Below are 24851 nucleotides of genomic sequence, written 5' to 3' on the forward strand. Positions count from 1 at the left end.
TTAAGAGGAACCTTAGTTAAGTCTGTCTCCTTTTTCCAGATGAGGAAGCTGAAGCCCAGAATAGGGGGTGAGGGCTTTGGCCAAGACACCATGGTGAATAGCAGGGCTGGCTTTCCAGCCTAGGGCCTTTGACTCCAAAGTCTTCCTGGTATTCCTGGAGGTCTCTGGGGATCTTTGGTGCTGAGTGCACTTCATTGCACCTAAGAGGAGCTAAATAAATGTTTAATTGCTTTAAAGATCTCAAGAGTGTGTCTTAAGAGGCCCTGCGTTTCAGAGCATAGAGCAAGAATACATGTACTGAGTTTAACCTTACAGATCTTTCCAATATGAAAGATAAAGAACTAAGAGTTAGAACTGAAAGCACTAAACAGACTTGGGACAGAATCTGGAACCTTGAAGCACCCATGATCCAGGAGTTGTTCTGTGACTAAATTTTAAACCTGATGATGGATAGTGAAACAAAGTGTGCCTGTGGGGATTTCCCCTGAGAGAAGCAATGAACCATTTTTCCCAAGAGCACTGTAGATTCCGACTTTATTATAATTCTGGGACCAAAAGATCTAGTAATCTTTCCTATGGAGAAAATTGAAAGGTGAACCAGATGAAGGGAGTCAAGATCTTTTTAGACAATGGGACTGAACTTTTGGCAGTGTTGGCTGGCCTAGAGTAACCTGGCTATGCGATACTTCATTCTGTTGATTTTTAAAAAAATTTTTAAAAATTTACTTTATTTTTAATTTATGGAATAAAGCAAGCATTTCCATAACATAGTATAATAAAAAATAAAAAATATGATTGTACATGAAACTGCAAAATTGTTATGTTCAATTTTCTTTTCCTTTTAATATATAATTATTATACATGTATATACAATAAAGTTATATAATATATTAATATATAACAAAGTTATCATGTGAATTTTTTTTCCTTTTTTTTCTCTCCCCCCCTCCCTCGCCCTAGAGCTGGCTACCATTAGACACAAATATATGTATATATAGGTAAAGCCATTCTATCCATCTTTTTATCAGTTCTTTCTCTGGATGTAGAGAACATGTTCTTTCATATGTCCTTTATTGTAGTTAATTTAGGTATTTATAATAGGCAAAATGACTCAGTCGATTAAAGTTGTTCTTAAAACAATACTGCTGTTGCTGTATACAATGTTCTCTTGGTTCTGCTCATTTTGCTCTTCATTCAGTTAAGTTTTTTATTATAAACACTGCATGTATTTGAAATTTCTAACAGCAAGAAGGAACCCAGGGGAGGAGACCAGAAAGGTGATGGTTTTCTTCAAGTATTTGTAGGCCTCTCACATGGAGGAGAGGATTGGACTTGGCCTGAGAGGCCAGAATTAGAAACAGCAGGTGAAGGCTTTCAGAGAGGCAGATCTTGGGTGGAGGTCAGGAAAAACTACCATTTAAAGCTAGCCAAATGGGGAACGAGCTTCCTCTAGGGCAAAGGTCCATAACTGGGAGTCCATGAACTTTTTTAAAAAATATTTTGATATCTCTTCAATATAATTGGTTTCCTTTGTAATGCTATGGATTTTATTTTTTATATTTGAAAATATGATTCTGAGAAGGGCTTCATAGGCTTCACCTGATTGGCTACCAAAGCAGTTCTTGACCAAAAAAAGAGCAAGAACCCCTGCTCTACAGGTAGTGAGCTCCCTGTCAGTGGAGGTCTTTAAGCCAAGGCTGGGTGACTGATCCTTCCTCAGGGATATGTGGGGTGGAGATTCTAATTCAGGTCAAACTAGGCTACTTCTGAGGGCCCTTCCACTTAGTAAGATTCAGTGACTGCAGAGGACTTTTCAGGAGAGGTTTGGCACTGGCGTTTGAAGAGTTTTCTGACCTTTGAGGTCGCTTTCATGGTCAAAGGAAAATTTTGAAATGTCTTGTGAGTAATAAGGTGTTTATTGTCTTCAGGAATGAGATCCTACAGTACTTTGGAGAAAATGAAAATGGACAAATGTCAAGTTTTGTAGAGCTGGTGAATTTCCCGTTGTGACTTCTCCATTGTATTCTGTTGGTGGCTTTACTTTCAAGATTTTTGTTTGCATTGAAAACAGTAAGAAGTCCCTATGGATGCTGGTTGGGCAGAAAAACTTGGGGGATGTAGGGTCCAGATTCAAATCCCAGCTCTGCCTGTGGAACAGATGGACAGAACTGTCTGACTCTCAGCCATCACTTCAGTTTCCTCATTTGGAAAGTGAGGGGTTGAAGAGCTATGAAAATGTACCCCCAGCTGGGCACTCTGGCCTTCCCAGCCTTTTCACACTGACCTTCCCTGTACTGTGACCCATTGCCTCGGGCCCTGTGTCCATTGCACCCAATGCTCTGTGCCTCTGGCCTGGCTGGCCTGCTGCCCAGAGTGCCCTCCCTTCTGCCTCCTGCTGTCTTGAAGTCTCAGCTGAAATCCCACTTTCTGCAGGAGGCCACGCTTTCAGACTCCCCACCTGGGGAAGCCTTTCCTCTGAGGTGACTTTCTGTTTGTACTGTCTGTTTCTCCTGTCTCTAGTTATCTGCATGGCATCTGCCCGGTTAGGCTGTGCGCCCCTTGAGAACAAGGACTGTGTTTTTTGTGTTTCTTGGTCTCTAGTACTTAGCGCAATTCCTGGTAGGCAGCAAGGGCTTAATTAGTGCTTCCAGAATGCCTGACTTTGCACAGGTGCAGACAGGCTGTGGGGGTGGAGTATCATCAATGTGTGTTGGTTAGTTTGGCTGAACCGTTTTTCTCTTTTAAAAATTGTGTTGTTGTGATGGAAGATTGGCTGTACGGCAACGTAAAAAACGAATGATACCATAAAGACACTTTTAAAAAAGAGAATAAAGGAGTTGAACTAGGTCATCATCTCCACGTTCCTTTCTAGGACTGATATTCCGGGATTCCCTCAGTCTTTGATTCGTCAACTTTGAGAATTGTGAAGGACCCTCCAGTTCATCTCAGCCAATGTCCCTTAATTTGTAGATGAAGAAACGAACCAACTCTGCCCTCCACAAGTGACTAGCTGTTTGAGAAAGCGCAGGCTTGATTGTGTTTCTATTTTAAAATGCAGAAGGCTTTAGTAGCTTAGTTGAATATCAGAAGGAAGCATGTCGGAGTTGTATTTCAGGGAGTACCTGAACCCCAGAAGATGAAGGGAGTGTATTTAGGTGAGGCTGGTTGCTGGGCCTCCGTTGGCACCATCTCTGACAGCAGCAGCCTTGTTGCCGTCAGAAGAATGGCTTCTTGTTGCCGGCTGGGTTCTCCAGAGACTCACTTAGCGCATCTCGTTGTGTGCTCAAGGAGCTGCAAGCTAAATGAAGGCATTTGCTTGAGTTTGCTCTTTGTTTTCTTCCCTCTGGTTGAAACTGTTGAAGCTGTCTGCAGAATTCAACTCATCGCTCCTTATGTGGCCTTGTTAATGTGCTGGAGAGAGTCTTGTTATGTTTTAATGGGGAGGGAATTCAGAATTTCTTACTTTCTTTAGGAGTCTTGCACACTTGAGCTTAGTGTTCTAAAAGTCCTTTTGAAAAAATAAATGGGGGCAGCTAGGTGGCGCAGTGGATAGAGCTCCAGCCTTGGAGTCAGGAGGACCTGAGTTCAGGTCCAGCCTCAGACACAGGACACTTACTAGCTGTGTGACCCTGGGCAAGTCACTTAACCCTAATGACCAGTCAGCTCATAAAACTATGTGGTGAGTCTTTAAGAGACAGCATGGTCCAGTGGAAAGGGAATAGGGCTTGGAGTCAAAAGATCCAGGTTTGAGGCCTAGCCCTGATACTGCCTGGGTGACCCTGGCAATTCACTTAACCTCTCTGGATCTCAGTTTCTTTATCTGTAAAATGGCCTTTAAGGGCTCTTTTGTCTTTAAATCTACGAGCCTCTGAGTCTCTAAAATTACTAATCAATGAAGTTTGCTTAAGGAGTTGAAGAATTCCACTTGTTTCTTCTTAAACAGCACCAGATGTCTGTTGGGTATAATATAAATTGTGTTATAGCATGAGATGGGACCTGGAAGGGGACAGCATCACACCACCTGGTTCTGACTGCTGCGGCCTCTCCTGGCTAGTCCATTCCAGAAGCATCAATTGTCAAAGCGGGGCACCTTGGTGATCCTTTCCTCCAGACCCATCTCTCACAGAGGAGAGAGCTGAAGGGCTCTACCCAAGGTCATGCATCTTGTTACCAAAGGGTAGTATTGTAGCAAATGATCAGATTGAAAATAAGTGTTAGAGAAATGTCAGTTATTCCATATTATCATCAGTGGCAGAGAGAGGATGAGCATCAGGGGCTCCCAACAGGCCCTCACCAGCCCGGGATTTCTTTATGACACCCCAAAGTGGCTGCGTCCTGATTTATGTGCTGTGCTGTCCTTGGAGAACTTCCTGGCCTTTGTCTCTCATTTCTGAATGCCTAGAACCTGGATGAGCCCCATCCACTTGGAGGGGATGTTATAGATGGGAATGCACTGTGGAGGGGTAGACTTGCCTTCAGATTCTAGCTCAGCTACTTTACAGGTCTCATGTGACCTTAGACAAGTCACGTCGCTCCCCTCACCTTTTCTTCTTCATCTGTAAAGTGAAGGAGTTGAACTGGATTATCTCTGAGGCCCCTATCAGCTCTGAAGCCTTTGATTCTACATATATTCAAGTAATCAATGAAATAGGCAGAGAGCAGGTAGTACAGTGGATAGAGCGCCAGGCCTGCAGTCCAGCCTCAGATACTTACTAGTTGTGTGACCCTGGGCAAGTCACTTCACCCTGTCTTCCTCAGTTTCTTCAACTGTTAAATGGGGAACATAATAGCATCTATCTCCCAGAGTTGTTGTGAGGATTGAATGAGATCATATTTGTAAAGTGCTGACGTATTGTAGGCACCATATAAATGCTAAGTATTATTATTATTATTATATAATTATTATCTGAGGTTTATAGCTAGATGGAGAAAGTATTTATTAAGCACGTGTTCTATGTGTCAGATCCTGTGCTAGGCTGAAAGTTGTCTGTCATTGGAGAGTTAAGTTTAAGACATTTTGTATGTAGCAAAATACTCTCCGAAAGGGACCGAGATTGTTCAGGTGACATATTAAAGGCACTCAGAAACACCTTTCCTGCTCCTTCTTCTCCCTTTTGGGTTGAGATTCTTGGACTCAGACCCTGGCTCCATCCATGCCCGCCCCCCAGCCCTTCAGGCTCCTCACTGTGGCCTCCCAGGGGACTCTCCTCCCTTTTCCTGCAGCTTTTTGTCTCATCTTCCCTTCATCTTCTTTTCTTATATTCCTATCATCAGTGCCTAGTGTTGTACATAGTAAGTGTTTAAAAAAATGTGCTTTCATTAATGTGACACCAATTCTGGAATGGGCAGGAGTAACTGTCAAAGACATTTTTGACGATTCTGTGCATGGAAGAAGCCACAGGCAGCTCGGCCAGTTTGAACGTCTCATATGGCGTGTTTAAGTTTACCTTTTTGACTTATTCCATCCCACCCTGATCTGCTGGTTTTAAATGGCAGGTACTTGGAGTCTAAACTTGTCTTCAGAGTCTTCTAAGAAATCAGAGCATCTTTTGCATCACATCTTCTGTGATAGAAGACTGTTGGATGCTGAGGGAAGGATCAGTGCTGCTTTTGGAACAATTAGGAATCTTTGGGGAGACTGGTAAAGATGGTAGCATAGGGGGGCCTCCCACAGGTGGGCCTGCAGTTTTGTCATTCTGAGCCCAGGGTGGGATCAAAGATTTAGCCCACTGGAAGGCTCTCCGACTCAGCCCACTGGCACAGGCTAGGGTTGCTCTGGCCTTGGAACAGGGTCTCCGATTCAGCCCAAAGGTGCAGAAAATGGGGTGCGCCGGAAACTCTGTGCCCCAGAGGGAAATCACTGATTTAGGCCACAGATGAGTGACCAGTGCAAGGATTGTGGAAGGGAGAACTTTTATTTGGGGAGAAGTGAGATAAGTGGTTGAAAATTTTAAATGGAAAAAAAGAGCATCCATGAATCATTGTGACAATAAACAGAACATCAGAAAATTCAGAAGGGGTCACAGACATGCAGGGCAATGTTGGAACTGCCGTGGTAAATTTGAAAGATGTTTTTAAAAGCTATATGTAGTGGAGATTTATGATTCACATACAATGCTTTTAGTTAATTTCTGTTCTTTGTCTAGGAAAAGATTCACATTCGTTGATGTGTGTCAGGTTCATAATGGGGAAAAGGGGAAAAAAATGAAAGACTTCAAAGCTCCATCATGAGCAATTATCATTTCAGAAGCCTTACAGTGGAACTTACCTGCTGCCTCTTAGCAAAAGAGGTGATAGGTTTGAGGTGCTGATCAAAACCTGTTTTCAGTCAGGGCCAATGTGTGGGTCTTTTTGCCTGACTATACTGCCTGAAGCAGGACATCCATTCCTTTCCTTCCAACTTTATTCACCATCCTGCTCGCCACAGGGGCTGTTCTAAGCCTTCCTTTCTGTCATCAAACCGTCCATGGCACCTCCTTCCCTCCCCCTCTCAGCTGAAGACATTTCCTCATACCTCACTGAGACGATCCACCAAGTCCCAATGTTCCACTTTTTCCTTATCTCACTTGACTCAACATCTTCCCTTAGTGTTTTCTCCTTCTCTCCTGTCTCTGATGAAGAGGGGACCCTTCTTTCCAAGATAAACCCATCTCTATGCATCCTTCATCCCATCCATTCCTATCTTCTCTATCCCCTTACCGTTATCATCCCTATTGGGCAGTTAGGTGGCACAGTGGATAGAGTGCTGGACCTGGAGTCAGGAAGACTCACCTACCTGAATTCAAATCCAGCCTCAGACACTTCCTAGCTGTGTGACCCTGGGCAGGTCACTTCACCCTCTTCTTCTCAGTTTCCTCATCTGTAAAATGAGCTGAAGAAGGAAATGGCAAACCGCCCCAATATCTTTGCCAGGAAAACCCCAGATGGGGTCACCAAGAATCGGACACGACTGAAAACGACTGAACAGCAGTAACAACAGAAGAAGAAGTTTCTAGTTTCCTACACAATCCTCTTTTCTATAGTTTGTGTATAGAAAGGCTTATGTTTGTTAAGTTCATCATCAAGCTCTCCATAAGCGATAGCTTTTCTGATTGGGGGCAGAGGTTGTATGTGCTATCACCACCTAAAGGATTTCCTTTCCTCGATCCTAGAATGGCTCCTCTTCCTCCAACCCCGACTACATCTAGTGAATGCAAGGAGAAAGTAGACATTGGCCAAATGGGTCAGTCTAACCAGATTGATAAAATCGGTTTGTCATTATCAGAAAAGTTGTAGAAAGCTAGGCCCACTGCTGACGTTCTTGGCCCTACCATCATCACTCTCGTTGGGAATCCACTTTTCTAAATTAGAATCTTTCTCCTTAATACCTAAAAAAGGAAAAGGATGTGCTCATACCCATCACTCCTTTCGTAATCCCCCCAGGATGACTCTTTCATTGGTTTCCTTCTCATGGGTCACTCAGCTGACCCACGTTGTTTCTTGTATGAATCCACAGGAAGTGTCACATCAAATCTCAAAGAGAAACTCCTCCATTGACCAATGGAGGCGTGGTCGTTGGGAACAAAACAGCCCTGTCACTTCCCAAAGTCACTGATGCCTTAACTAGCCCCCCTCCTTCCTCTTAAGTCAGCATTGCTGTATAAAGGACACGGGTATAAATATTTCTTCGGAGGCAGAAAGCCAAAGTAAACCTGGTAGAGCAAGAAAACACTAGTGCATCTCTGAGTGGTGTTTTTTTGGGTGAGAATTGTGAAGAGTTTGCTGGTACTTGAAAAAGACCCACTTTGCCCTCAAAGGTGTCCTTCTGGCCTAATCTCCAGAGCCCTCCTCAGTCTCAAGAACGCAGACTGTGACCTGAGGACCTGGCCATCTTTTCTCCCCTGCTTTTGAGAGAGTTCAGGGCTATGGATGAATTCCATTGGGTTTGACTGTGCTTTCTTATTGCAGTGCAGGATACCCAAGTTCTAGGAAGTTCTTTCTAACTCCTTCCTTATGTTCCTTGGTCAACAGAGGGAAGATGAGCCTTAAGTCTGAACGCAGAGGGATTCACGTGGACCAGTCGGAGCTCCTGTGCAAGAAAGGATGTGGTTATTACGGCAACTCGGCCTGGCAGGGCTTCTGCTCCAAGTGCTGGAGAGAAGAGTATCAGAAGGCCCGGCAGCGGCAGATTCAGGAGGATTGGGAGCTAGCTGAACGGTGAGGGCCCAACGGCTTACTTCACCGTGGGGGTGCTGTGTGTGCTTCTTTCCCTGGGAGCACCACAGTCACGTTTCTTGGGGCCACCTCGGGAGGAGGTGCTGATTGTCAGCAGACTGGGGAAAAGGACGTTTCCCGTCTCTCTTTTTGTTCCTTGTCGGGGCTAATTTAGGCAGGAGTTGATGACTGTGGAACACTTATGATATTCTAGAAATTAGAGACTGTCTGAGCTGATGGGGATCCTACTGCTCATTAAATTTGAGCCCCTCATTTTGCAGATGATGAGACTGAGGGCCGGAGAAGTGAAGGGATCTGCCCCAGTTCCAACAAGTATTATGTGGCAGAGGAGGGTTTGGATTCAGGTCCTTTGATTTTGAGTTCGGTGGTCTTTCTGCTCCCCTCGGCTATCTGTTGTGTTCCCTGATTGTTTCCTGTGCGTGAGTCTTGTTGGAGTAGCTCCACTGTAATCCCCTTGAGGGCAAACATTTATGCTCATCATATCCCGATAACAGATGATCAATATGTATTTTTGGTTAATCTGTAAATTAATCAATAAAATGTGATTGGTTGTTTTGAGACATAGAACCTTTAGACCACAAACAGAGCCTTACCTGAAAAATGATATAGATAATTCAAGGTGGTTTGGGTTCCCCAGTAATGGGATTGTGATAAAATTTGAAAGGTGGGAATACCTAACAAACTGGGCAGATGGATAGAAGGATAGATGGATGGATGGTTAGTGCATATGTGGCAGGCACTCAGCTGAGTGCTGGAGGTGCAAATAAAAGCAAGTAAACTGGTACCTGCCCTTACACTGACATTCTAACAGGAAAGACAACACCTAGAAGGAGAGTGGGAAGGGGTGAGGTGGGGGGAATACTCAAGGCTATGGCTAGAGATGACCTGGAACTCAGCTAGAGAAGGCCAAAGGTGGCCAGCAGAGGCTAGGGCAGGGTTGGGGGGAGGGGCTCCCAGGGCAGAGAGCAATTTTCTGGTGGCAGAGAGCAGATTTCAAGTACAGGTAATAGCTGGACATGTCTGAGAAACACTAGTGGTTTATGACCATAAATTTGTCAGAAATGCTTGTTGGGGCAACCTCTTCCTTGATGCTACATCCTAAGCATCGTTAGGCCATTGCACCAGGATCCCAGATGGCCCTTGAGGCTCTTTACTGACTTTTAAGAGTGAAGCAAATTTCAGGCATTTACTGCGTATCCCGGGGTAGAGGCATAAACTACGTTCCCATCCCTAAACATTTTGTATTCTAATTAAGCAAATGAGCCAAATTCAGTTCACCAAATGTTTCCCAAGCCGCTGCTACCTGGGAGCACCTTGCTGGGTGTTGGGGATCCAGAGGCATCACTCACTGTTCATGGACCAGAGGGCGGCGTGTTGGTGGGTTGTTGTGGTAGGAGAAAGTCTTCCCCAGACCTTTTGGGTAGATTTGGCATCTGCTTCTCAACTCGGGCTCCTCCCCAGATCGTTGAGTTCAGAGGAAATCCTCGTGGACACATGGGAAACCCCTGTCCCTGGAACGCTGTGGTGGACATCTCGGCTGACTTAGCCACGTCTCTCTTGCTGCAGGCTCCAGAGGGAGGAAGAAGAAGCCTTTGCCAGCAGTCAGAGCAGCCAAGGGGCCCAGGCCCTCACCTTTTCCAAATTTGAGGGAAAGAAAACCAACGAGAAGAGCCGCAAGGTGACCACAGTGAAGAAGTTCTTCAGCACCTCCTCCCGAGGCGGCCCCAAGAAAGGTGACTGTGGTGCCCCCCGCCCCCCCCACCCCTGCACAGGCTGGGGGACTGGGCGCCGGGGTGGGTGGGAAGCCTCGGTACACACCCACGAGTAGTTCATTTAGAAGTTTGGGCCTCACAGGGGGTAACATCCCAAGGAGGGAGAATCACCAGAGGAATGGAGATGGAGTAATTTGTATGCAATCCTTGTGTCCTTGGTTGTTTTCTCTGATCTTATCACGGTCTCCCTTCATGGTTCCTTGCCTTGTACACAGCTCATTACAGGGCCCTGTCCCCAGGTTCCTTTTCCCAGGACTGAGCTAATGTCTCCAGACCAAGTCAGCAGGTCTGTGGTGTCTCCATTGCCACTGTACAAACCACCTGGAGCTAGAAAGCGCACCTTCCTTGAAGGGATCCCAGTGTGGAGCTGGTCCTGTTAGAGGAAATTCTAAGATTGGGAGCTAGTGGGGGAATGTCTGCCTAGCTGACTTCCGGAGTGACCTCTGATGTCGCCAGACGAGTGAGCCCCAGGGCCTGAAGGCTCTGCTAGAAAGACTCCCTGTCTTTGGGGCTCAGAACCCGAGGAGCTCCTGGCGAGGGGGAGTGTGGGGCAGCTACGGGGGTATTCCCGAGGTGGTGTTCCTGGCTTCTGCTTCTACTATTTCTGAGTAACTGTTCACTTCTGAGTAGCGCACTTCAAGAAGGTTTTCCATTCTTAGAAGCCCAGGGGAGAGTCTAGAGTCTACCCAGAGTCTGGCCTGAGGGCAAGGGAATGAATGAAATACATCCTCAAGTCCTTGCTGCTCCTAGGTTTCAGGGAGCATGTTGCTATTTTTCTCATGAAGAGGAAAATTCGCTTTCAACTAAAACATAGCCTGTTTTAAAAGCCTGTCCTCTGTATGATTTGAATGCCCATCACTTGCCTGGTTCCCTGCCTTTTATTCCAGGTGATATATTGGTAATCTGTAGGAGGGAGTCTGTATCTCCAGTGTCTGAGTGAAGATTGCTTTTCTGATAGACTGAATCACTGGGACGGGCACAGCTCTGGGGGACACTTGAGCCCTTTCTCTGGAGTCATTTTGTCTACTCTTGAGTAGAATTGAGAATTGGTGAAATCAGGCTATGTTGTGTAAGCCAGGTAAGGAGGCAGTGGCCACAGTGTTTGAGGCTGGAGACAAGTTTAAGGGGTCTTGGACTTTCCAAGCCAGGAGAGGGCTTTGGGATCATCTGGGAAGCTCCATTTTACAGAGCAGAAGAAGCTCGATGTGTTGTTGGTCATTAGGAACGGACCTGCTGGGATTTGAACCCAGAGCTCTTGGGCCCACATGCTCTCACCAAACTGCCGCTAATGCGTGTCTGATGTCGAAATCCCCACGTGCAGCTCCAGACTTAGAGTCTGCTTTTTTGCTGACGTGTTTACTGGCCATGTGTCCAGGCTGTCCTCTGGGATTTAAAAACAGTGCATGGTGAAGGACTTTTAGGAAGCATGTCAAGTATGTTATGTAAAGAGCACAGAGCTTGCTTTCTTTCTTTCTAATTTTTTTTTTTTAATAAAACTCCTCTTTGTGTTTTAGATCTTGAAGCTTTTGCATGGAATAAATATCTTTTTGTTTATAAATGAGAGTCTTCCTACTTCCATGAGTTTATAGAAAGCTGGACTGACAGAAGACGCCTTAGAAATCGTATTTTTAAAAACGATTTTTGTGTGTATTTCCACTTCCAAAGGGGCTTCTTTTGGCCCACATCAGTTGGGATGCTTCCTGAGCGCCCCACTGATTCAGACGCCCAGCACAGCACCCTGCCCCGGTCTGGCTGCCTTGGCTGGGCTCTTCAGCCCCAGGCACATTGCTTCTCACGTCCTGGCTTCCTCTTTTTCATTCCCCCATTGCTTGGTTTTTTTGCTTTGGGTGTTTTTCTTGCTCCTGCATTTATTTCAGTGGCTCAAGAGAAAACTCTTAAGCAAGGACAGCTTGGGAGGGAGTGAAACGCTGATAACCTGCTCAGGGACTTGAAGGAGATGTTCGCTCCTGTCTGGGGGCTGGCCTCGCCTTCTGAAGGTAACCTTGCGCAGGCCCGCCTGGCACTGTCCGCTTAGGTTGAGTGAGCTCACTTAGTTGACTTTGCAGTCTGCAAACTAAGGTTGTGCCAGCTCTGACTCCTGCACCTGGGGAGGGGTGGGATTTTCCCAAACCCCGCCTTGAATACTTTCTTTAAGTGACTTCAGAATGTCCCTTTAAACTCCATTGCTTTAGATCTCAAAAGCAGTCAGTACAAAGAACTTTACATGTGCCTAGTGTGATTTGATAGTTCAATAAAGTCATTGGATATGCAGAAACAGTGCTCCAAAGCCCTTTTCTTCAGGACTAAAATCTTTCATTCTTGGTTATGTTTTTACACACACACACACACACACACACACACACACACACACACACACACATCTTTTTTTTTTTTAAAGAACTCTGCATGGCTTGAAGATATGCATGTGGGCTTTCTTTGTTCTGTGGCTAAACAACTCTGAAGTATGTACGCAGGGGAGTGTCAATATCACATGTTAGAAATGACCAAAATATGCCTTTGGGCGTGGGTTAACTCAGGAAAATCATAAGGGGAAAATGTCTAAATGTGAGCGAGATGGGAGGTCTAAAAGTCACATTGAAAAACCTGAAAGCTCTCTCTTTGCACACTTGTGCACAAGTGCCTGGGTGAAAGTACCTCGTTTGTGTCAGGAGCATGGGCAGTATGTAGCTGTGGCTGCTGAGGCCTCCTGGAATCCGGATCCCTGCAGTGGCACAACCCTAGTTGCAAGCTTGAAAGCTTCTGTCCTTGCTCTGACATCCTTTTCCTACATAGAGGGGTCTTGCTGGGATATTGGGGTGGCAGTGGGGTGGGGCACTAGACTAGCCCTGGCCTGGCTTGTCCTTGTCAAATGGGGCCTTTCCTCCTGTCCCCTTTTCCTGGTTCCTTCCTAACTTAGCCTTCCTCGGCCCTTGGGTTGAATGATCCTATTGGGGGGGCCCTCTCAGACTTGCTTTGCTTAGGCAACAAGCTCAGCTTCCATGTATAGCACAGCACTGGCAATGTTTGTGTACTGATTTTGAATTTGAAAAGACTGCAGGATTCATCTATTGGATTTTCTAATCCTGGGAATGGGATACTTAAAACTTCAGACTAGCTGCTTCAGTGTGGGCACTGTTGTCCCCTAGGGCCCACAGGATTCTTTTCAGTGGCCTACTGGCAGGCAGTTTCCACTAGAGCCCTAGGCAAAATTGCAAAATGAGTGTTTCTGTTTTGTTGTTTTTTTTTTCCTCTCCCATCTTCTTATGGACTCGTCGTTCTTCCTTTCCACTGCAAGGCCATTACTGGGCTGTCCCCCTCCCAAGTTCCCTCTGTTCCATATTTTGTTCTATGATTTCCCTTCCCCATCCTCCAATCAAAATTCTCATTCCTCTAGGAGAAGATGACTTCAGTTGGAAGGAAAAAAATGACTAAACAATTTTAGAGTAATTCACACTAAGGTACCAATGACTGGCTTAACCACCGTAGGAGGTATTTGCATTTAAAAAGTAAAACTTGTTAATTCAAAATATCCTCAAATTGGGGAAGTGTTTGGGGAGATAGAGGTCCTGTAGCCCTATGGCTTGGACTTAGTAGGCAGCTTAAAATATGTATTGAATTTGAACATTTTTGCCATCTGGTACCTGCCATCCCCTTATGCAGTGATCACAGAAGGAACAGTGATCAGCAGCTTGACATCTCGCTTCTGAGAAGTTGCCACTTGTTCTGTGTAGCCATCTCATTTGAGCCTCACGAGAGCCCGGGGAGCTAGGTACTTTAAATTTTATTCTTTTGTGGAGGAGCCTGAGAAGAAGTGAGTTGGCCAAGGTCAGGGTGTCAGGCTTAGGTTTTCCTTGCCTCTCTTTCCAAGTTATTTAAATTCTCTGAGCCTCAGTTTCTTCATCCATGAAATGAGAGAGTTGGGTTTCCTGATCTTTAAGATCTCTCCTTGCTCTGACTCTGGTCCTCAGATTTCTTCTGAAATGTGTTGGATTAGAAGGAAGCTTAACTTCTTAAGCTCATAATATTCTTTCAAGCTTTTCAGGGAGATCAGAAAAATCACTTTTCAAAAGAGAATGTGCCATTTACCTTTTTACTATCAAATTGTGATTTAAAATCACGTGAAAATTTTGTTCTAAGTCAAATCGAAAGATACCCATAAAAACACGCTTTCTTTCTGCTGTATTTTCTACTACCTGGGAAAACTTGACCCTGCTGCTTTAACATGAGAAAGATTGAAGATGACACGAGCTAGTGCTGTATCATCTTAATTGCCAGTTAATACCCTACCAGGGGAGAGGTAGATTTCTCAATTTGATAGCTCCAGTTATTAGAGTGTATCCTCCTCCAGCTAGCTGGCACATGATTCCTTCATTGAATAAATTAATCACTCTAATTGGGATATTGAGTTTTATCATCTTAAACCTTTATTGAGTTTAGTTACATGAGTTTTATGCATAAAATCCAAAGATGTTAATACTGAGACAGTTGGGTAATACTGAGATGGAGTAGGTTGATTTTGTTTCTTCCGTTTCCTTTGTGAGTTTATTATTTTTCTTCCTGGATGAGAGAGACTTCTAAGATTGCAGATGGATGTCCCTAGTTACCAGGAATGGTTCCTCTACATTTGGAGTGGGGTGGAAGCTGCAGAATTCCATTGGGAAGGCTCACAAGGCCCAGCAAGATCCGGCACCTGAGATTTGGGCAAGAGGGAGTCCTTTTTCTTTGAAAGAGCTCTAACTTGTCCTTTATCCATGTCTGCCACTATAAAATCAGTCCTTTTTCTGCAGGTGGAAGTGGATTTGTTTTGTGGGGTGGGAGAGGGGAGCAGTTGCTGTTTGGAATGGGCTGATTGGAGAATGTTTTCCATCCCTCCCCAGCCCCCCAATCTCTCCTTATGTTCCATCATGTTCATGTACATCAGTCATTGAATGGATCTGAGAGGTGGGTGAGCTCATTTGAGAATTCCCTGGTTTAAATCTAGTGTCTTCCTTTCTGCCAGGAATGGGGTAGGGTGGGATGGCTTGTGGGTGCTGAGAGAGGCCAGGGTGGCCCAATCATGTCTTAAACTACCCACAATTCTCTCGAGTCCTTATGCACATCTGCCTGCTGTCAGTTTGCCCATTGACTATTTTGTGAACTCCTGTTCTTTTGAACCCTCAGTTCAGCGTGAGCGATGAAAGGCACCAGGCAGAGCATCCCAGTGATCTCGGCATGGTGCCTCGCCCATGGTGGGGCTGGAGCCCTAACACTGCCCGGCAGCAGCTTGTCCTTGGGTCTGAACACTCCACAGTGTGCTTTCGTGAAGAGAGGTGCTCGCTCCTTGTTTGTGGAAGCTCAGCTGGGTTTAGACAAGGTGTCTGATGTGTAGACGTCAAGTGGTCTTAATTCCATTTTAACCTGGGTTATAAATAACTCCAGTGGCCTTAAATTGCAGGCTTTAAACCGTGACTTGCATGGATCGTTTCACTTGACGAGCCTGACGATGTTTGCTTTTCCTGCAGAGATTCAAGAGGCCAAAGCCGCGAGCCCTTCCATAAACCGGCAGGCCAGCCTGGAGACAGACAGGGTGTCCAAGGAGTTCATAGAATTTCTCAAGACCTTCCACAAAACAGGCCAGGAGATCTACAAGCAGACCAAAAGCTTTTTGGAAGTCATGTATCACAAAAGGGTAGGTGACCGGCAGTCACAATAGGGCACGTTGAATGTTGGAACTGAAAGGGACCTCATGTTCCAGATGAGGAAACTTGGGCCGGGTGAAGGTGCCCATGGCAGAGAGAGAGCCGGGGCCCTGGTATTCTTTCTCGAATCCTCCCCAGCCTGCTTCTAGAGTTCATTTGGGTCCCATGTTAGCCTGGGCTACCCAACAGTGCGGTCACTGGGCCGAGGTGTGTCCATGGCAGGCTCCAGACAGACCTTTGTGGCCTGTGCTCCCATGCCCATCCGTCGGGTCCTCAGAGCCTGTGACGGTCCTAGGCGGTGGCAGGCCAGGAGCAGAAAAGTGATTCTTCCTTTATAGACTTCTTTCCATAGTACCGACTGGGAACCCTGGCAGAACAGGCAGGTCACACTTTGCTCTAGATCTCCAAAGTCCTTGAGGGCTCATTTGGCCCAGAAGAAGAAGTGGCTGAGGCCCAGAGAAGGGACTTGTGTCTCTGGTCACTGACTGAACCCAAGCAAGCTCCCAGGGGACCTGGGGGGTACAAGGAGAAGAACCAGGGAGATGCACACGTGGCCGCTCTGCTGCTCGGCCTGGTTTGGGATGCCCAGTAAGTCAGAAGGAACGTCTGCCAGGCCCTTGGCTGCCCCAGGCCTGGAATGCTGTGCCCTTGGGGCTCGGCTCCAGGGCTGCCTCCCTGCCTTCTTCCCTCTGAAGGCTGCTCCAGTTTCTATTCCCCCCCACCCATTTGTCTCTGAATTCAGTGTGCATGGAGCCTGTATTTATTTATCTGTAAACATGGCGTTGTCCCCTCCCTTTAGTGTCTGCTCCCGGCACCTGGCAGGGATCTGGCACTCAGGAAACACTGAACAGATAACCGTTCAGTTTTTCCATGTGGCCCTTGGCATCACTCTCTGCCCGGTGAACTGGCAGTGATCTGGCTCCCTCAGCTGTGTTTATCAGACGGCGCCACCTCGGTTTACCTCCCGTGAGCCGGCTGTCAGCAGGCTGGTGCCTGACTCCGCTGCGGCTGATGTTTCCTCCCTCTTCCTTAGTAATTATTGAGTTTAGGGGAGGGGCCTCTGGGAGAAAACTGGTTGGGGGAGGGGGTAGGGAAGAGGAGGTTCTGGGCTTTCCTGCAGGCCAGAGATGCGTCACGGAGGATGCTTTGGTGTGTGCCTGCCTTTTCTGGAGTATTCCTGCCCTAGCTTTGAAGGCAGTGGTTCCCCTTGGTGTCCGTCCGAAGCCATGAGGCAGTGGCTATCACAGGAAGCGACATTTATACACAAACTCCCTGACCAGCAAGCTCTGCACTCCCCTCACATGGCCATGGCAGCGTCGAGAGGACGGCTGGGGTGGGTTCTGCCGTTGTCAGGGACTTCTTTGCCTCCTCAGACTGGCGGTCACGGTTATTGGAGGCCGTGCTGCTGGCCTGGTCTGATCGTGTGTCATCTGAACTCTTGTAGGAGCTGAGTATCGAGGAGCAGTCGGAATGCATGCAGGACTTTTACCAGAATGTGGCCGAGAGGCTGCAGACCCGGGGGAAAGGTAACAGACCGCTTCTGGCTCTGTCCTCCCACGTTGGCTGACACCGGGGGGAGGGGGAGCGCCCGCGGAGCACTATGGCGGCAGCCACGAGCTCTTCTTCCTGCTCACGCAGAAGCTGCTGTTGCTTCCTGGGTCAGTCCTGGGGCATCGCCACATGAACTTGGTCCAGGACAGCCACATTTATCACTTGATCATAGTAAACAGGTGGAAGAGAAATGAATTGATCACAAAGCAATTCATATGGCTATGACGTTTGTTGAGTTAGTGTGTACTTAGAACATGTGCTGGTCTCCCAAGACGGCACACATTCTGGACCTTTGCCCCGGGGAGATGAGAGGAGGAGCCCAGGCTCAGTGCCGGCATTTCTTCTGCCAGCTGTGATGTTTCTCTTAAGCAGGGTGGGTAGCTCCCTGCATTGAATTCTGGGCACCAAGCCCAGCTATTGATAGGGGTTTGAGCGTACCCTCAGACCAGACTCTATCCTATGTTCATCTCTTTCTAAACCCACAAATCAAAACAGGCCAAGCCAGGAAGAGAATCACCCTAAAAATCAGTATTAAGAGCTCAGGTCATTTAAAGAAGGAAAGCACACACACGTGTGTCTAGGCGTGTGTGTGTGTGTGTGTGTGCACATGTTCACTTGGTTTTACTTGTGCTTCATCTTTAATATTACTCTATGGTTACACCGGGTTGGTGATAACATGGCGTTTTTAGCTACTGAGGGAAGCTAACAAAAAGGCCTCAGCTTGCCCTGGGGTTTCCTAATAGATGTGAACATGTGTATTTCCCAGTGCCCCCAGAGAAGATGGAGAAGGTAATGGATCAGATCGAGAAGTACGTCATGACACGCCTGTACAAGTATGTGTTTTGTCCGGAAACCACCGACGATGAGAAGAAGGATCTGGCCGTTCAGAAGCGGATCAGGTGGGTGCCTCTTACCTTATTCTGGTCTGAGGAAAAATCTGAGGTGGGAGAGGGCACTGAGGCTCTGAGAATGACCTCGAGTCAAGAGGGAAAGTGCCGAGCGGCAGAGGCTGTGCTTTCCCTGCCCTGGCTCGCTGTGAGGGAAGACCTTTGTAGCTTCATGTTGAAGGCCTTCTGAAGTAAAATCACAGCCGTGATGGAAGTCTAAAGGTAGGGGCAGGGGCCCCTCAGCTCATCCTTCTGGGGCTGGGGATTGCCTCAATCATGCAGTGAGTGACTCTCCTAGGAGGAAGGTGTCTTGGTCTCCCATTCTAGTGTCTTAATCCCAACTCCCAGAAATCTCCCTCTAATGTCAGGTCTACACTACACCCCCTGAAAACTTAAAATGGAGAGAGGCCATCAAGTCCACAATCTGTGAACTTGTTTGCGAAGCACTGTGATCATTGCATTCCAGTATAGCTGGTTTTCTTAGTAATCCCATGTATTTTACTTTACCCATTTCAAACCATTATTCTGAGAAGAGGTCCACGGGCTTCACTGTACTGATTGCTGAAGGGAGTCCGTGGCGCCGAACAGATGAGGAACCTCTGGTTTGGCCTGGCCTCATCATTTTAGAGGGGAGGAATCCAGGCCCCCAAAGTCCCAAGAGTGTGCCTCATGTTGGCACACTGCTAGGGGAGGCCGAACTGGCTTTAGAATCCATGTCTTCTGCGTGCTGGGCCTGCGTTCTTTCAGTTAACTGTGAGAATCCCAGTGTTATCACACCTGTCAGCCTCCTCTGGGATAATTTCATTTCATCATGTTGACATTTCTTATTTTAGTTGGTGGACTTGGTATTTTAAGTACCCTGGTGGGAATACCAGTTGGTCAGATAACAAATAATTATTGAGCATATACATTGTGCAAGACTCTGGGTTTGGTTCCAGGATTTCCTAATTAGACAGGTTAGCCCCTTACTTTTCCTTAACTGAAGCAACTGGCAGGCTCAGTTGCCCACATAGATACTTAAGAAATTTCTTGATTGGCATGGCAAATTACTATTAATTTCTTCTTTTTATAGAGCCTTGCACTGGGTTACTCCACAAATGCTTTGTGTCCCTGTTAATGAAGAAATCCCAGAAGTCTCTGATATGGTAGTAAAAGCCATTACAGGTCAGTGAAAGAGATCTAAGGGTTGGCTTGTTGGGGAGGGAGGGAATTTTTTTTAGGCTCCTGTTGTAGGGCTAGAGTAATTCACGTTCTTCCTTATGGGGAGTGAGGCCCGAGACTGGAATGTGGTGAGGCTGATATGCTGGAGGTCCCTGACCATTGGAAGGCACGCCCCTGAGTCTCAGTCTTCAGTGCCTGAGGTCCCCACTTCTTTCTTGTCCATTGAACTAAACACCTGGTAAATGTGGGCTCTCACGACTTGGTGCCATGATCAGGGCACTCAGGCTGCTCAGCTGCCCCACATAATGTGGGCTGGTATTCCTGGGGACATGCACATTGCAGCAAGGTCATCTTCACGAGAGCAGATGCTGCTTCTCACTCTTGTCAGGAGGATGTGCACATGGCATCCTTTTTGCAGTAGCGGTTCCCGGTTGTGATAAGCCATCCCAGTCTTTCTCAGTCCTTTTGGGGGTGCCATTTGTGGCAGCAAAGCAGAAATTGCCCTCCAAGTGCAGCCAACAAGTCCACATAGGAATTGAGCCCATGATCCTGGCTTTCCTACTGACCCCATGCTTCACACCACCGAGTTCACCAATCCAGACCAGTCTTCCCAAAGTCATCAAGGCCTCTTTTTCTTTTGTTTGTTACATATTGAAATAAATATTCGTGTTTGTTGAAGTTAAGTTCATAGTGGAGAAAAAAGGAAAAAAACATTTAAAGTTCTATTTTAAGTGTTTAGAGACAGCACAGTGACATACCTACTCCACTGGGCTCTTTGCCAGTTTAGATCTGAATGGTTTGATTGCTGAACAAGGATTTTTATTTTGTGGTTGGATTCTGTTCTCAAATGTAGACTACTTTGCTTTAGGTAGTAGCTATGTGGAAGGGGAGCATATGTAAATTGAATAGCTGTCCAATACAATGTGGGCTGGTACACCTGAGTGCAGCCCAGCTGACTTTCTGACTTTGATCTGTGGACAGGATGCCACTTCCCTTTTGTCGGGGGACATGTGCTTTGGATTCTGAGCATTGGATGCATTAGAAGAGCTCCTTAGTTAAAGGAATCTCCTTAACAACAAGGAGCTTTAACTGGCAATTAATTCTTTTAGAGCAAATGATTGTCTCCTAACTTTTCTAGATTTTCACTCACTGGGTTTTGTTTGAAGTGGGGTGAGCTTGGGACAACATGTAAATCCTACGGGAATCTCTTGATTGGAGGCAACCTCTTTTCTGCTCTGTAGACATTATTGAGATGGATTCCAAGCGTGTCCCCCGAGACAAGCTGGCCTGCATCACCAAATGCAGCAAACACATCTTCAATGCTATTAAGATCACCAAGAATGAGCCAGCATCTGCCGACGACTTCTTACCTACCCTCATCTACATTGTTCTGAAGGGCAACCCGCCACGCCTTCAATCCAACATCCAGTATATCACTCGTTTCTGTAATCCAAGCCGATTGATGACCGGGGAGGACGGCTACTACTTTACCAACTTGGTAGGTGTTTGGCTTGTGTTTCTCTCAGTGCTATAGACTGGGTCGGGCACTTAGTCTGGTTGAGAGATCCGCCAGAGGACCCCCATGAGCTGGGTGGAAACCCTCAACATTTCTTATGGGGAGGTCATAACCCAGGCCTCTCTTGACCAATAGTTTACCACTAACTCAATAATAGAGATTTCCCCCGCCTCCATCTACACCTCCTCATCCACTATTCAGCCAGAGCTAATGTGGTTGGTGATGCTTAGTCCCCATAGGGTTGGCAAGGGTGCAGAGTAGTGGTAGCCTCACCCATTGCTACCTCATTCAGTCCATTTCATAGAGCCATTAAATTAGGCCATGCTTCTTGAGTTGAGGGGGCTGTGTTCCAACAACAGTAGGGCAAATCTTGGACCACAGTTTAGGGAAAATTGGGGTTAATTTTTTTATGCTCTTCCTCAAGGTGACAGTTTGAGCAGAGATTCTGTTTAAAGAACAAAACCAAATAACATCCCAGTTGAGAATTAGGAAGAGGTGAGCTTGTTTTCCCCCACTGAGAGCCTCATTGTTTGGGTTATTACTGATTCTTAGAAGGACAGTTAAATTTGTTCCCATCTCTGTTTTATTTTAACATTACAGTATTATCTATAACAGGGCTTCTTAAACTTTTTCCATTTGCAACCCCTTCAGTGTTTCCCCATGAGGTCACAACCCACAGTTTTAAGAAGCACTGATCTATAATATACATTATGTTATTTTATACATATGTGTGTATATAATACTAGCACACATAGTAGTAGGTGATTGAAAATCAGGTGCGGCAGGAGGATTGGGGGCCACATATCCTCAGGGCATGTACCAAAACGCCAGTCTTGGGGTCCTGTGCTCAGCTGGCCTTAGCAAAGCAGGTAGTTCTGTTTCCTTCTCAGCCCTTGGCTCTTGGGACTGCAGTCTGCAAAAGGAGAGTGGGCTGGAATGGAATCAGATCACTCCTCTTCTTCTCTTGAGTTTCATCTACGCCAGTTTCTTTAAAATGGGAATGAAAATGTATATTGCATTCCACTAACAACAGGCAGATCTCATCTATGCATGGACAGTGGTGGTTCAGAGGTTTGGTTCTCACCCTGTAGGGTTAAAGTCTGGGGGAAGGAAGAGAAAACCAGGGAATTCTGCAGGATTTGGAGGTTAAGAGGCTACGGCTGGTGCTGGGAGTCTCCTAGGAATAGAGGACCAAGATTCTTGAGGAAAAGAGGAGCTGAGCAGGACTTCTTGGATCCCGAGCAAGGATTTTTCAGAGAATTAGCCCTTCCATTTCCTATCATCATGGAGCCTCCTCATTGCAGCCTTCTCCCTCCCTCCTGTCACGGAGAAGACCCCACATCAGAGGGGGTTCTGACTCACTGCTTGGGCCCATGGTCACTCTCTCTCTCTCTCTCTCCTTTTGTAGTGCTGTGCAGTGGCTTTCATTGAGAAACTGGATGCTCAGTCCTTGAATTTAAGTCAGGAGGACTTTGATCGCTACATGTCGGGCCAGACCTCTCCCAAGAAGCAAGAGTCTGAGCCCTGGGCTCCCGATGCCTGCCTTGGGGTGAGACAGATGTATAAGAACTTAGATCTCCTCTCTCAGCTGAATGAGCGACAAGAAAGGCTCATGAGCCAGGCCAAGAAGCTGGAAAAAGACCTCATCGACTGGACTGATGGAATTGCAAAGGAGGTTCAGGATATTGTGGAGAAATATCCCCTGGACCTCAAGCCCCCAAGCCAACCTTTAGCAGCCATTGACTCAGAGAATGTCGAAAATGACAAACTGCCCCCGCCTCTGCAGCCGCAGGTCTATGCAGGATGATGCCCCTTTACCCGGGAAGTGTTGGCTGGGACCTAGACCCAAGTTAGGTTGTACGACTCACTTCCTGCTGATTGGAAGCCAGCAGAGAAGGAAGGACATACTTAGGAGGGTTAAGGAAGTACATTTTTCAAGGTACAGTTGGGGGGGCAGGTTAATGTGTAATAAATACTATTTATTTTAGTTATTAAAGTAGGTTCTTATGAGGCTTTTGTGTATTTTTTTAACTGAACCTGCCTTTTCTACACAAAGCCGTTGTCATTTTTAAGAAACACTAGCATCATTAACAGATTTTTCTTACTGCTTCCTCCCAGGCATGCACTATGATTTGGTTTTGGTTAAATCATTACTTTAAATGTAAGAGGACTAGGGCAAGGTCACATGTGTTCAAGAGAGAACCTAATGGTACTACTGTGTCCCCATGTTTGAGATTATTTTGTAATTACAAAGATGGAAAATATATTGATGAGTAAATATGTAGAACTGTAAATATGTAAAGAAAATTGGTACTTCTGCTGTGCATGGCAACGTGTGAGTTTCTGTTCTTCGTGCAAAGTGATGGATGACTGTCTGGCTTTTTAACACCCACCGATCACTTTTTGTTCAGCTCTCTTCAGTGAGCCTGGCAGAACTGAGATGTCCAGGTGTCCAAGACTGGCTTGTTTTTGTAGCACGCTGCGTGTGCTAACTTTATAATTCTGCCAGCCAGGACTGGGACCTTATCGGGGAATGGATTGTTTTCACCTTACATCATTTCTCTGTTTGTTACGTAGACTGTCAAAAACCTTGAACCATGCTGGTGCCCCACCCTTTAGACGAGCCCATCTTTGTGTGAGTCTCCTTTGCTCGGGGCCCTTGATGAGTGGAGGCAGTAGGCCCAGGGCTTGGGTTACAGTGGTGAATGGTGTGGGGACGGGGATGGCCGGGGGTGGGGCAGTACCGCAGATCGGTAGATGTTAAGGGTGCCTCTGGCCCAGGGCAGAAGTGGTCACGATCTCAACCTGCACAGAACACTTCCATTGTCACACTTATTGAGCCAGGCTTGTCATTTGGGCCTGGGCATTGTTATCATGGACCGACCGAGACGGCTGTCCTGCACTCCTTGTTTTATGAACGAGAAAGCAGAGACCTCACCCTCCGTGTCATCCACTACGTCGACCACCGAATGGTACATTCCAGGCACTGGGTGTCTCAGCCTGGCAGTTTTGCTGTTTTGTGAAACTCTGTGAGACCTCCACAGGATGGAGGCCGTATTCCAATGGAATGTCTTCTGTCTTCTTCTCAATCCTTCTCCGGAGTAAGATGCAGCAGGACTCTTCTGTGTACCTGTAACATCCACCACGCTGTCCGAAGGCAGCCTTCTGGAGCGATGACGTGTCACACCATCATTACCAAAGGCTCCCTTCTTCTCCCACAGACTCTCTAACTAGCACAACTCCCAAGTGCGCCCTGAAGTGACTTCAGGCTTCTGTGGGGAGGTGTCGGTTCCCCCTGCCACTACTTGTAGAAGCTGCCCCCCCATCCCCGGGTGCACAGCTTGTCCCAACGAGGACTGGTCCCTGTAAATGCTCCAGTAGATGAAGCAGTTAACTCAGTGGCTGAGTAGCTTTTAGCTAATGTGTGACTCAGATGATTCTTTGCAGGGAGGCTTCTTTTCCTGTAGGGTGTTCATTTCCTCACATTCTCTAGGTGCTAATCCAGGTACACGCACAGTCTCACTTTCCCACAAATGTACAAAGATTCTTACTGCTGTACACTGCTTTTGTAGAATAAAAACATGGACATCGTCCTCTCATGAAGGCTGAATTCTTTCAGTGTCTTGCCTGTCAATAAAGTGGGTTGTGACATGGATCCATGTCACTTACACCTGTCCTTGGTCAGATAGAGGAGCCCCTGCTCTCTGTTCCGGCCAACATTTTTGTCTTGTACCCACCCCTGTACTTGGATATTGGCGGAACGCTGCTGTGATTGCAGCGGCCTCATGACTGCATTCCTGGGTTCTGCTTTCTCCCCTTTCAAATCCATCTTCCATAAAGTTGCCAAAATAATCTTCTCATAGCATCAGTCGGACCAGACCATTCCCCTGCTCAAAGACCTCTAGGATAAAATACAATTTCCTTCTGTTAGCATTTAAAGTTCTTCCTGATCTGGCTTCAGCCTCACCTTCTTAGGCTTATTTCATGTTAATTCCCTTCCCTAGCTCCACATCCCAGGCTGACTCGATTCTGTCTCTTGCCACGTGCCTTTGTCTAGCAGGAGTGGGGAACC

General features: G+C 46.6%; 1 protein-coding gene across 3 annotated transcripts in view; it reads left to right on the forward strand.

Moving 5' to 3' along the window:
- Positions 1-24378, forward strand: part of RABGEF1 (RAB guanine nucleotide exchange factor 1) — a 39460-nt gene extending 15082 nt beyond the window's left edge. For 2 of the 3 annotated variants that reach the window (XM_027861458.1, XM_027861460.1), the window contains exons 2-9: positions 8011-8196; positions 9781-9947; positions 15488-15654; positions 17109-17190; positions 17982-18114; positions 19175-19266; positions 20505-20761; positions 22188-24378. In XM_027861458.1, coding sequence (XP_027717259.1) covers positions 8018-8196; positions 9781-9947; positions 15488-15654; positions 17109-17190; positions 17982-18114; positions 19175-19266; positions 20505-20761; positions 22188-22586 — 1476 coding nt within the window. In that variant the 5' untranslated portion in view covers positions 8011-8017 and the 3' untranslated portion in view covers positions 22587-24378. Of the gene's footprint in view, positions 1-7647; positions 7741-8010; positions 8197-9780; positions 9948-15487; positions 15655-17108; positions 17191-17981; positions 18115-19174; positions 19267-20504; positions 20762-22187 lie in introns of those variants that run through there. The other variant, XM_027861459.1, reaches the window with a different exon arrangement.
- The last annotated feature ends 473 nt before the right edge of the window (positions 24379-24851 follow it).

This window comes from Vombatus ursinus, unplaced genomic scaffold, assembly GCF_900497805.2.
Source record: "Vombatus ursinus unplaced genomic scaffold, bare-nosed wombat genome assembly UNPS02014768.1, whole genome shotgun sequence".
NCBI lineage: Eukaryota > Metazoa > Chordata > Mammalia > Diprotodontia > Vombatidae > Vombatus > Vombatus ursinus.